Here is a 13,460-nt window from a genome sequence, read left to right on the forward strand (position 1 = left end):
GAAGCTATTCTTTATATTAATGCATTTGTATTTGTATCAGAAGAAATATTTAGTCAACACTTACTACAATTGTTTTTTTTTTTTGAAAAAAGGTATGAGAAATATTTTCAGTTCGACAATATTCATTTTTGAACCAAAAGCTCAGACTTGATAAAACAAGCAGGTTCAAAAGAGGATATAGATTTAGCTATCAATAATGTTCTGATCTGTACGTTCTTTTCCAAACATCTAAAGCGCCATCAGTCATCACAAACACCAAACAAATTAAACATATTGAAGAAAACATTTGAAGACGAGATCGAACTCAGAAGAGGAGTTGTTGTATAAGAGTAAATTTGGCTTCATCATCATCTCCTGCTTTTATATCGTTGTGGGATGACAAATATAATGTTTAATTTTCTTCATATGCTGATAGTTTAGTAAATATTAGTACAATAACGCTACTAGAATATATAGTAAGATGGCTTCTGAGGAATTGAGTGAAGCCACAGAAGGAGAGATATTGTTACATCAATGTTAAGTTCCGGAGAGATATGGAGATCACTGGGAGAAGGATGAGAAGAAATGGGGCTGAAGTTGTTTAAAAAGTGGGTACAAGTTAAAAGTTTTAAAGAAATGGGTATACGTTAAATGAGGACGACCAAATAGGGCGCCCCGTACAATTTTTACTTCTTATTGGGTTATCGGTTAACCCGATAAGAAATTGGGCAAATGTAGGCCCGTACCGATAACCCAATAGTGAAAAAATTTTAAACCGTTATCGAACTGTTAACCCAATAACCCAATATCGATACCCCAATAAGCTTTTTTCGGTTCGGGCTATCGGTTATACCCGATATATGCCCAGCCCTACTTGTGTGTGGTCCTAGTGCACCGGGCTGTCCTTTTTATTAAAAAAAAAACAAAAACAAATTTGACTCCTTTCTCTATATACAGTTAAAGTGGTTAACAGTAGGTGACCCTCAGCTTGTATTGTAAACTACTGCTTTTCTTGTGTACAAAGAAAAACATACTATAAATATAAAATAAAATAAAAAATACATTTTCTTCCTCGTCAACTAACCAAATTTTCTGTTCACATGCACACAGAAACTTACAGAAATTATATAAGTAACCATCTAAATTAAACTGTATAATATAAAATTCTGTTAATTGAAAGGAATTAATACATGGCACTGTTTCGGAAATTGTTTTATCGGAAGCCACCTGATGGACTGTTAGAGATCTGCGAAAGAGTTTATGGTTCGTATTTTTTACTCTGTTTTCAAATTTTTTTTTTCTCTCAAAGTTGACTTATTGATCGATGAACTCTGTAGCAAACTCAGTCAAAGTTGATAAATACTACTCCAATTGCTAAATTTGATTTATTGGTTCATATTTTGATTTGTTATGGGGAGATCAATAATTGTTAAGTTTGCTTTATCTGTTCATGTTTTTGTGTATAAATGGAAACTGTAGAAGTGATCATCTGCTAGGTTCTTTCTTTGTGCGCTCAAATGGTAGGATATGAGGGAAATTCATTTGGTTCAAGTTCACCTTTTGCCTGGTAGCTATTGAATCAGCTGGATGTCTACTTATTGGGCTTTCCCCAAATTCGTGGCAGCAGAGGCGGAGTCAGGATTTGAAGCTTATGGGATTGAGATTTGACAGGGAATTATGGAGGTCGAGCATTAAGGTTGTAGGTTAGGGGAAACTTGTGAATATTTCTACGGCACAATAGAGTGAGACTAACCAGTTAGGAGTTAGACTAAGAATGTCATTGGTCGTCTATTGATGCAAGACTTTACCTGCTAGTTGTACTATACCAACCATCTATTTCGTATTCTATATTTCATATCTCTTATATTGCTGGTATTTTATTATGCATTTTTATGGTACTAATATATCGGCTCCTGTTGCTTTTTTGAGCCGAGGGTCTCCTGGAAACAGCCTCTCTACCCTTCGGGGTAGGGGTAAGGTCTGCGTACATATTACCATCCCCAGACCCCACTTGTGGGATTATACTGGGTCGTTGTTGTTGTTGTTGTTGTTGTTGTTGTTGTTGTTGTTGTTGTTGTATATTCAGTAGATTTGAAGACAAATACATAGTGGACTAAAGCTATTGAGTTCGGCCGAATTCATTGTCGAAAAGCTAGCTCCGCCCCGAGGCGGATCCAGACTTTTAAGCTTATAGATTCCTATAATAATCTCAAGTTAATCTACATGATAACTGGACAAATGAACTGGGTTCCAAGCTAAATATTAATATATTTTTAATGAATTTTTTAATATAAATACAGGGTCTATGCAAAAGTTACTGAGTTCACGGGAACCCGTACCGTTTGCTCTACATCCGCCTTGCATGGCCGTGGGATTTTCCTGCCATAGCTGGTCTTGGTGTATTACCGTTGGTTATGGTTTGAAGTGTGTAGGTTTCAGAGGCGGTGGCCCGAAGGTGGTGGAGGGTGGTTTAAGTTCAGCCATGTATTGGGCACGTGGCAAAACCTGGTGCTAGACATTGTTGTTAGACTTATTAGTCTCTAAGCTTCTGCCATTTGAAATTAAGGTAAATCTAGCCCATTTTTGAAACAGCAAGCACATACCTGGGCCCTGGTAGCCGTATCAGCTGGATGTCTACTTATTGGGCTTCCCTCAAAACTAGAGGCAGCAGATGAGCCACGATTTGAAGCTTATGGATTCAGGATTCTAGTCCTTTTAAGTTATCAGTTTCTAAATTAATAATTATATATATTCAACAGATTTTAAGACAAATACATAGTGTGGAATAAAACTATTGGTTCAGCCAAATCGGCAGTCGAAGCTCGAAGGGCTAGGTCCGCCCCTGCGTGGCTTGGAATTTTCCCACGGTTGCTGGTCTTGGTGTAGTACTGTTATTTTTGGCTTGAAGTGTGTAGGTATCAAAGGTTGTGGTCCGAAGGTGGTGGAAGGGTGGTTTGATGTCAGGGTGGTTAAAGTTCAGCCACTTATTGGGCGCATGGCAAAACCTGGTTCTAAACACTGCCATCTGAAACTAAGGTAAATCTAGCCCATTTTTGTAGCGGCAAGCACATATCTGACGCAAAATTATTAATGGAAAGCAAATCTAGACCATTTCTCATAGTATAGGGAGCAAATTTGGACCTTTTCCCTAGAATGTAACATGCACATGTTACCTTTAGAGGTTTTACTAACTTGTAAGTCTTTTACCACCCTTGTATTGTACTTGTATTACACCTTTATAGATATCTATATACATTCTAGGTGTAATACACTTGTCGCACGCAATCCGTAATCTCCTCTCATATCCCACAGAGTGCCTGTTGATATCCATATACTCTTACTTCTCCTTGACCCAAAAAGTAGGAGATTCCGAAGCTAATATGTCTATAACTACGAATGTAATGTTAAGAAAATCCAAGAACACACATCGGCATGCTTCCTTGAAGTGGACAATGCAAATACAACTGTGACGCAAGAAGATGTTTTACTGTATACAAAGAGTTGTTGAGACATTTGTTAGTTTGTCTGAAGTTGGAAAGGTTAGAGCTGTTGACTACGAAGTCATGCCATCTCTCTTTCAGGAAATGACATAGTTGATGAATTTATAGCGTTTGCCTGCTGCATAATAGTTTAGCTAATAATTGCATCTGTCGTTATTTGCAGTATTTGATAGGTGTTTCACTACTGATGTTTGGGAAGAAAAAAATTACAAAGGCTATGTAGCGGTGTAATTAGCCAACTTCAGGATCATTACCCTGATGTGTCAATTTTGGCTTTCAATTTTCGGGAGGGCGAGTCACAAAGCCTGATTGCAAAAGATCTATCGGCACATGATGTGACCATAATGGACTACCCTCGACACTATGAAGGATGTCCTTTGCTCACTATGGAGATGATAAACCATTTTCTTAGATCAAGTGAAAGTTGGCTCTCCCTTGGGCAACAAAATGTGCTCCTAATGCACTGTGAATGGGGTGGTTGGCCAGTTTTGGCATTTATGTTGGCTGCATTACTAATATATAGACGACATTTCACGGGGGAACAGAAGACCTTAGACATGATTTATAAGCAGGCTCCTCGCGAGCTTTTGTACTTGTCGCAACCACTGAATCCAATTCCTTCTCAGCTAAGATATTTACAGTATGTAGCAAGGAGGAACATGAACACGCAATGGCCTCCATTGGATAGAGCACTCACTTTGGATTGCATCATTATTAGGAAAATACCTAACTTTGATGGCGAGGGTGGTTGCCGGCCCATAATTCGTATTTATGGACAGGATCCATTAATAGTTGCTGATCAATCTCGGAAAATTTTGTTCTCAACACCAAAGAAAAATAATGTTGTCCATCACTACAAACAGGTAAGATATTTTTCTCCTTCGGAAATCTCAAGTATTCTTTGCTATTTCAGGGCTTTTGCTATCATAGAAAGATGGTAGCTTTGTTAACTTTTTTGGATCAGATAAGGCATTCATCATGTTGTTGCAGGTAGAATGTGAATTGGTGAAGATTGATATCAATTGCCATATACAAGGTGATGTAGTCTTGGAATGTATTAGCTTGAACGATGACCGGGAAAAGATGATGTTTCGGACAATGTTTAACACATCTTTTATTCAGTCAAACGTTCTGATACTTAACCGTGATGAATTTGACACATTGTGGGATGCTAAGGATCAATTTCCAAAAGACTTTAAAACAGAGGTATCATTGTTCTCCTTAGATGCACTTCTGTTATTTTATGTTTGCTCTATCAAGAAGCATATTATAATTAACGACTATGCACGGGATGAAGGTTCTTTTTTCAGAGATGGATGATGTTGCTTCCATAGATCCTATGGAGGATAGTGCAGATTGGCTGAATCAAAAGGGTGATGTTGTTGGCAATACGCTCCAACAAATAGCTGCGTCAAATTTGATCCCGGAAAGATTGGAATCTTCGTCCGAGAATGCGGACACTAGCCTGCTCGTTGATCAAGCTGCTTTAGAGAAGCCTCAAGAGAGGCAAAGAGCTACAGCATTAGAAAATATTTCTAAGGGCTTGAGACAGTCAACTTTGGAGCAGCAGGTTGGGTCATTCTCCGATCCGTCGTCCGAAGAATACCATGGCAACAAACAAAAAGCTGAGCTTCAGCTTATTGAAACCAAAGGTGAGATGAAAATGTCAGACTTGCAACCATTAACTGCTTTTTCAGAATCTTCTCGTATTGACTCTAGCATAGAAACTAATGCTCAATTAAAAAACTGAGATGAAAATATCAAAGTTGCAGCCATCAAAATCTTTTCCAATGCTTTCCTCTATTGGTATTAGTGTAGACTCTAATGCTTCTGCTACATCATCATCAGTGTCACCTCATGATGTCACAACAGTGGAACATCCTTCATTTCATGGACAAGAATGTGGTAAGCTGAAAAGAGTTTCTTCTCTACCTGAAAACAAGAACCGACCACTCATGACGGATGTTCTCACTTCGCCCCCTCCACCTTTACCGGCAAAGGATCAAGATATTGTCTCTGGAAAGCCTCTCTCTCCTGCTCCAATGCCACCAACACTACTCACTCCTCCCAAGGATAAAGTAGTCATTGGAACTGTACCTTCTCCCTCACAGCCTTCTACGCCCAGAAACCAAAGTCCTAATACTGTATATTTGAAAGATGATAGAACTACAGTATCTCAACCTGACACATCTCGACTTCCTCTTGAGATGCTTTCAAGTCCATGTGAGGATGACAAAATTTCCAAAATGGAACCTTCTCTGCGTACTTGCCCGTCCGAAAGTTCTCCTTATCCCCAACCGCTTATCCCAAGTTTTTCTTCTCCATCAGCCTCCATACCCAATGTCAAACCTCTAGAAGAAAAGTTGGGTAGAGAGTGTGGGCCGTTGCCGTTGCCACCACCTCTACCACATTCAACCTCTGTATTGGAGGAGAATTCTGCTTCTGTTAGTGGATCTCCTCAAAGTCCAGCACCTCTTACACCACCTTTGGAAAAAAAATCAACTTCCATTGGAGAGCCATCACCATCACCGCCACCGCCTGCTCCTCCTCCTCCTCCTTTACATACAACCACCGCCACCGCCTGCTCCTCCTCAATAAGTGGACCACCTCAACCTCCACCTCCACCTACCCCGCCCCAGAAGGAAAGATTAGTGTCCAAAGGTGGAATGCTACCTCCTCAACCCCCACCGCTTCCTGGGCAGCCTGTGAAGGAGAATTCTTCTTTAACTGGAGGGCCCTTTCCACCTCCACCACCTCCTTTGCCTACTGCACATGATTCTAGTCCTACAAATTCATATGCAGTGCAATTGCCGCCGCCGCCACCTCCTCCTTCCCTGGATTCATCACTCAAGGATAATAACAATCTTCCACCGACTGCTCCTGTTCCTCCTCCTCCGGTTCCTTTTCCTAAGGTGAATGTAGAAGCAAGTTCTGGTCACACACGGTCAGCATCAAGTGGTAATGCAGGGAATAATCTGCCTGCTTCTCCATCTCCAGCCCCTCCTGTTGCTCCTCCACCTAATAAAACTTACCGACGGCTGTTGTCTAGTACTATGACTTCAAGAAGCAATTCAAAGAAGCTGAAGCCTTTGCATTGGTTAAAAATAAGTAAAACAGTCCAAGGAAGCTTTTGGGCCGAAATTGAAAAATGTAGCTATGCCTCCAAGTATGTTCAGGATATATTGTTAATGCAGTCATGTGGTCAACTCCTTTTTCAGAATATAATGTCTCATTTACTTTGATGTGTTTCTGTTTTATAGGTCATCGGTGATTAATATGTCAGAACTTGAATATTTCTTCTCAGTTCAAAGTTTAGACCAAGCAGGTTCAGGAAGGAATGGGAATTTGAGGTCCAAAATTGGGCAGAAGCCTCAGAAAGTGCAGCTGGTGACTTTTCTGTTATCTGAATCTGTTATCTAAATTTGTAACATTTCATAAATACCTCTTACCTGATACTTGCATAATACTGCCGGAATCTACTGGCTGTTCTACTTCCAAGTTTTAAGAGAGATTATTTATCTAAATACTTTTATGGCAGATTGATCATAGACGGGCTTATAATTGTGAAATCATGCTTTCCAAGGTGAAGATACCGCTGCACGACATGCTGGTAAGCAAAATTCATTTGCATATACTGGACTTACATTTTGGCATAACTTAGTCGATGTATTTATTCTCTGAATAGAGCTGGATGAATCATATGTTCATGTTCGTATGTGCCATGTTTGCTTGCGTAACCGTTATTTCCTTTCCATGCATGCAATAAGGTTGGTGATGTTATCGCCATAATTCTTTTACCATTTTAAGGCCTCAAGCAACTTGCAGCCTGCCTTTTCATTGCTTTTATAGCTGGAAGTTTCACTTTTGGTGCTCCTTGTTAGTAATGATATCTTCTTCTCTCATAGTTCCTAGACTGTTAACCTTGATAACTTCCCATCCTTTGTGCTTTGTTCTTGATATGCTGAACTAACCTTCGCAACTGGAATACTAAACAGATAGTTGACTTTATTGGAGAGTTCATGGCCACACAGTGGATTTTCCATATGAGCTTTTATTTACAGTCTTCATATTTAAAGGATAACATACGGCTTGAACGTGTATTGATTTGATAACTTATTCTGTTTACCTATCTAAAGCATTGATCTAAAGCATTGATTTCTTTTCCAATGTATAGCTGTACCAGTAGCAAAAATTGTACTGTCCATGAAAGTATTCATAACTATGTGACCTATTGGAAATTGAATGATGTCTCCAATACATTGGCTGATTCCAGTTTGATACTTTCGGCAGAGTTCTGTGCTAGCGTTGGAAGATTCAGCATTAGATATTGATCAGGTTGAGAACCTGATTAAGTTTTGCCCAACAAAGGAAGAAATGGAGGTGCTCAAGGTAATAAATGTATCCACAAAATAAATTTAATAAAATATTACTCAATGCATATTACAATATTGTAGACAAACTTTCCAATGTTTCTGTTACAGGGTTATAAAGGAGATAAGGAGATGTTGGGTAGATGTGAACAGGTCAGCCTATTATGAACTAACCTTATCTTGGTTTACTATATCAGTTTCTCTCAGGGACTTTCTTGTATATTTGACATAAAATTGCTATGACTATTCTCTGTAGCAGTTTATGTTGGAATTGATACAAGTCCCTCGTGTAGAGTCCAAGCTACGGATTTTCTCATTTAAGATTCAGTTTCAATCGCAGGTGAGAGGATAGTGTGTCTGCTGCCTGACTTTAGAAATGTGAGGTTTTGTCTTGCTAAAGGCGCATATTTTGTTTTCAATATTTTCAGATTTCGGACCTAAGGAACAATCTCAGTATTGTGAATTCAGCAGCTGATCAGGCAAATATCCTTTTTTCTGTTTTATTCTTCCTTCTTGATTGATCTTTTATTACTATCGAATGCTTTCTTGATATTCCATGTTCACTCCGTGTCATTTTAATGTCCTAATCAGATCAGAGGTTCATCGAAATTGAAAGGGATTCTGCAGACAATTCTGTATTTGGGAAATGCTCTCAACCAGGGAACTGCAAGAGGTTGGTTAACATCACCACTGAAAAAAGCCCAACGACTATTGATGTCTCAGCTATTCTCATTGCAATGTGCATTTCTGGTCTTAAAATTCTTCATATTATCATTTGCTTCGCGGACATGGTTTATGCTGTTATTAACCATTTGGTGTATTCTTGGAGCAATTATTATTCCTCTTTTAATATCATGCTTGTCTTGATGCAACTGGTATAGGGTCTGCTGCTGGTTTCAAGTTGGATAGCCTCCTTAAGCTAACTGACACACGTTCGTCGAATGCTAAGATGACTCTCATGCATTATCTTTGCAAGGTAAAGATCTGCACTTTGTATATAGCTTCATGAGAGCAGAATAATGCAGTCTACAAACTTTGTACCTGGTTTTTCTGTAGTGTGCAGATGTACTGCCCATGCTCAAGAAAAGAATCAGTTTAATTAGTTTCTCCCAATTTGTTGGCCGATCCAATGAATCTTCTCTGCCATTAATGCTCTCTACTTTGTTAATTTTTCTCTCAGATTTGTGGAGAAACTTTAAAGTGAAAATGCTGTAGTGTGCTGAAATGAACCATTACTAGTTATAAGAGAGCATATATCAGTTATTAACCTTTCGATACTCATGGCTTTTGGTGATATTAAAATATCCATTCAAGTGGTTAGATACCGTTTATTTGTGAAAACGGTCACGGATCTGCCTTCACTTGATTACTTTTTCTTTTTGGGATACTTTATTGGTTAGACTTCATGTACCTTCTATTGCAAAGTATTTTGCATCCAAATCAATCAATATAATGTCCCCTAAAATACATGGTGTGTGTTATACTTTCAGAATTTTCATCATATTGATGTCATTTTGCCTCTAACACTTGATTTTAGCAAGCACGAACCATCTTGACGACTAAGGTTTTCTCAAAGGTTGCTTGCAATGTGATAATTTAAGGTCTCATCTACCTATCACAAGACAAAAAAAGGAAAAATACTTTAGGTTTATCTTGGAAAAATGCATTTGAATTAACTTTTCCTTTGCTGGTGACAATCATCTTCTCCAAAACACTTTACGGAATTTTTGTCTACCAGATACTTGCTGACAAATCGCCTGAGCTACTTGATTTTTCAAAAGATCTTTCCAGCTTGGAACCTGCATTGAAGGTATCTTTACTTGAACCGGCCGATGACATTGTTAATCATTAGAGATATGGATGGAACTTAATGAATTAATACATGTTTTATTCAGATACAATTGAAATATTTAGCAGAGGAAATGCAAGCTATTAGCAAAGGAATGGAGAAAGTTAAAGACGAACTGTCCATGTCAGAAAGTGATGGAGCTGTGTCTGAGAATTTCTGTAAGGTAACCTACCAGTTTATTTCATCTTTTCTGGTTAGTTACACTTGTTATGGTGGGAAAATTAATGAAAAAAAGAAATTACAGAACATTGGTTTTTTAATTAATTGGTGTAACTTCCACTTGCCAGGCTCTGAAGGAGTTTCTAAGCTCTGCTGAAGACGAAGTCGAGTCCTTAGCTCAACTTTTTTCTGATGTGGTATGTCTGGCCTTTTATGACACAGGTTTTCGTGGTCTTATTGTAATTCGACCATGTTGAAATATTCCTCATGTGATTATTGCATGTGACAGGGCAGAAATGTGGATTCGATGATTGTTTACTTTGGTGAAGATCCAGCTCGCTATCCATTTGAACAAGGTAATAAATGTTGAATTCAAGCAATTATCTACTTCTGCTAGGAATTTCATATGGCTGTATCTGGGCATATTGATATCCTTTAAGTGGTGATTAGTAAAACAAGTCTTCTTTTGAATGAGATGATCTTCAGCTTACCTCTATTATATCTTTTTCCCCATAGTTGTCGCAACGTTTATGAGCTTTCAAAGAATGTTCAATCTTGCCCTAGAGGAAAATCTCAAGCAGCTGGAATTTGAGAGAAAGAAAGCAGAGAAGGAAGCTAGGGAGAAGCAGAAGACACGTGCTTCAAATAAGAAAACTTGAAACTTTGAGCATTCAGTGTATAGTGCGAATTGATAATAGTCATATATGAGCACCAACGGGGAGATATGTGGTAGGCGTATATCTCGAGTTCGAGTCCTGGGGATCTGAGTCTGGTATTTAAGCTGAGAAGGATATAAGAGCGGGCCTGTTATCCACCAAGTTTCGAAAATGGAGACAGCAGATTTCGCAGTTATCAAAAAGAATAAATGTAGTCATACATCAATCACCATATGCTCCTGCAAACATACATTGTGGATTTGTCTGCGGACATCACAAAGCTTTCAATGGACTGAAGCAAGCTCCCTGAGCCTTTTCTCTTGTTTCAGCGCTATAGTGGAACTTCCAAATAGTTGCATATCATAGCAAAGCTTTCCGAAGATTGAAGATCCTGGGAAATGAGAAATCAGTTCTTGATGGAGAATAGGTAGATCGATGATGGACATTTCTGTTAGATTGTCCCATATTGGTTGAGGAAATGGACTGTCGTCTCCTTCTATGGTGTTGGACAATCCTCACCTTATGGGATAACTTTTGAGGTCAAGTTCGGCCCAAGGTTCAGTTTCTTAAAAGTGTCAAAGTGGAAATATTGGCAACACGCATGTAGTTGTATTAAAGCAAGCTCTCCGAGCTTTTTCACGCGGTTTAGCACTATAGTTGAAGTTGTTCTATATTAATAGCATAGCTTCCCCTAGATTGAAGATCCTGAGGGAGTGAGAAGCCAGTTCTACATGGTGAAAGTGGACAACTTTTCTGTGGAAAAGTTGGCAATGGTACTGTACAGTTCTCTAACAGGTAATTTTTCAAACTTCATAGTCTTTTTTTATTGTTTTGAATGACCTTTTTTAACACCTAGGTTGTTGGAATAATTGTTTCCGGTGAACCAGCCACTAATGCTTGCATTAGGGTGGGTTGTCTACATTATACTCTTGGGGTGCGGCCCTTCCTCAGACCTTGTGTAAATGCGGGATGTTTTGTGTACTGTACTACCCTTTTCAATTGTTTCCAATGTTTCTGCAGAATATCTAGCAGGTGAGATTACTTCCAAGATGTGTCATATGTAAATATTCACTGGGGAAGATGTATAGAAAGTTTTTGGAGGATATGCTCATATAGCCGACTCCAACTTGTTTGGTACTGAGACGTAGTTGTTGTTGGTTATTAGTTTTGTACTTTTTGTATTTTGTGTTTCACATTCTCGATTCAATATATTTATTTAATTTTTTTTTTGCCACCATGGCTTTTTGTAAATACAATTTGGAGTTCAGGTCATGTTCCTTTTATAGCAATAGATCAAATATGCATATACATGCAGTTGAATATCATGGGAATCAAAACGTGAATAAACTAAATATTTTCGACGCAAAAACTACTATTTTACTTATTATATTTATTTAACTTCTTTATTTACTTGAAAATTGACGGATTACAACAGCAACAACAATAACGACCCAGTATAATCCCACAAGTGGGATCTTGGGAGGGTAATATGTACGCAGACCTTACCCCTACCCCGAAGGGTAGAGAGGCTGTTTCCAGGAGACCCTCGGCTCAAAAAAAGCAACAGGAGCCGATATATTAGTACCATAAAAATGCATAATAAAATAACAGCAATATAAGAGATATGAAATACAGAATACGAAATACGAAATAGATGGCTGGTATAGTAAAACTAGCAGGTAAAGCCCTGCATCAATAGACGACCAATGACATTCTTAGTCTAACTCCTAACTGGCTAGTCTCACTCTATTGTGCTGTAGAAATATTCACAACTTTCCCCTAACCTACAACCTTAATGCTCGACCTCCATAATTCCCTGTCAAGGGCCATGTCCTTAGTAATCCTAAGTCACGCCATGTCCTGTCTGATCACCTCTCCCCAATACTTCTTAGTACCTCTCAATTCAAAAGTCATGTAGTAGATTATATTACTGGTTAGGGAAAGTTTATGTACCTCTCTTATATTTATTATTTATATATTTATATATTTATTTATTTATTTATTTTTGTGTCATTTTCGAGAAGATAGCTTGAAGCTTTTAATGGGCATGGTAAATGTATATAATTCTTAGGGAAATTAGCGTTCGTTTCACGAGAGTTTAAGCTATTGCAAAGCACGAGGTTATAGTAAAACAGGTCGGTTTACTGGTTAATGTACCCTAAATTATATTTTATATTTTATCAGTATTCTTTCCGGTCCAGAATAAATAATTTTTTGATCTTTTTTTTGTAGTCCAAAATAAATGATTTTTCCAGATTTCAAGAATGAAGTAATAATGTTGAAATCAATTGTTTGGACAAGAGGGGTTGCTCTGATGGTAAGCAACCTCCACTTCCAACCAAGAGGTTGTGAGTTCGAGTCTCCCCAAGAGCAAGGTGGGAAGTTCTTGGAGGGAAGGATGTCGGGGGTCTATTTGGAAACAGCCTCTCTACCCCAGGGTAGGGGTAAGGTCTGCGTACACACTACCCTCCCCAGACCCCACTAAGTGAGATTATACTGGGTTGTTGTTGTTGTTCCTACATTGCCCTTGAAGTATGTGTTAGGAGTGTTTATGTGAAGAAATAGTAAAGATTACTCCCTCCGGTTCACATTAAGTGACCAGTTTCCTTTTAGCACGCCCATTAAGAAAATGCTATCCTATACAAAAAATTCTAGTATGACTAAACTACCCTTATTACATAGTTATAGTGAGGAGTGAGAAAACTTTTTAGGGATATGCACATAAGGGTAAAATAGTAAAAACAAATTGAATTTTTTTTTTTACCTAACTAGACATTTATTTTGAACCAAAATGAAAAAGTAAACTGGTTACTTATTGTGAACCAGAGGGAGTAATATGATAAATTTTATTGCTAATTAATATTAAAAGATGAATTTATTAATCTGTATGAAAACAGACAAAAATCATTTATTGTGGACCGGAGGGAGGACTGTTGTCTCACAATTT

General features: G+C 38.2%; 1 protein-coding gene across 1 annotated transcript; it reads left to right on the forward strand.

Annotated features, from left to right (window-relative positions):
• The first annotated feature begins 1,056 nt into the window (after window positions 1-1,056).
• Window positions 1,057-11,750, forward strand: LOC107801531 (formin-like protein 18). Its single transcript, XM_016624883.2, is given in 19 exon segments — window positions 1,057-1,242; window positions 3,643-3,696; window positions 3,699-4,342; window positions 4,470-4,685; window positions 4,777-5,131; window positions 5,328-6,645; window positions 6,740-6,866; window positions 7,018-7,089; window positions 7,770-7,868; window positions 7,961-8,002; window positions 8,106-8,189; window positions 8,278-8,328; window positions 8,441-8,522; window positions 8,731-8,825; window positions 9,588-9,659; window positions 9,745-9,861; window positions 9,986-10,054; window positions 10,147-10,213; window positions 10,374-11,750. Coding segments are annotated over 19 exon segments (3,780 nt in total). The 5' UTR covers window positions 1,057-1,169; the 3' UTR covers window positions 10,517-11,750.
• The last annotated feature ends 1,710 nt before the right edge of the window (window positions 11,751-13,460 follow it).

The sequence above is a fragment of the Nicotiana tabacum genome, chromosome 8, assembly GCF_000715075.1.
Source record: "Nicotiana tabacum cultivar K326 chromosome 8, ASM71507v2, whole genome shotgun sequence".
In the NCBI taxonomy this organism is placed as follows: Eukaryota; Viridiplantae; Streptophyta; class Magnoliopsida; order Solanales; family Solanaceae; genus Nicotiana; species Nicotiana tabacum.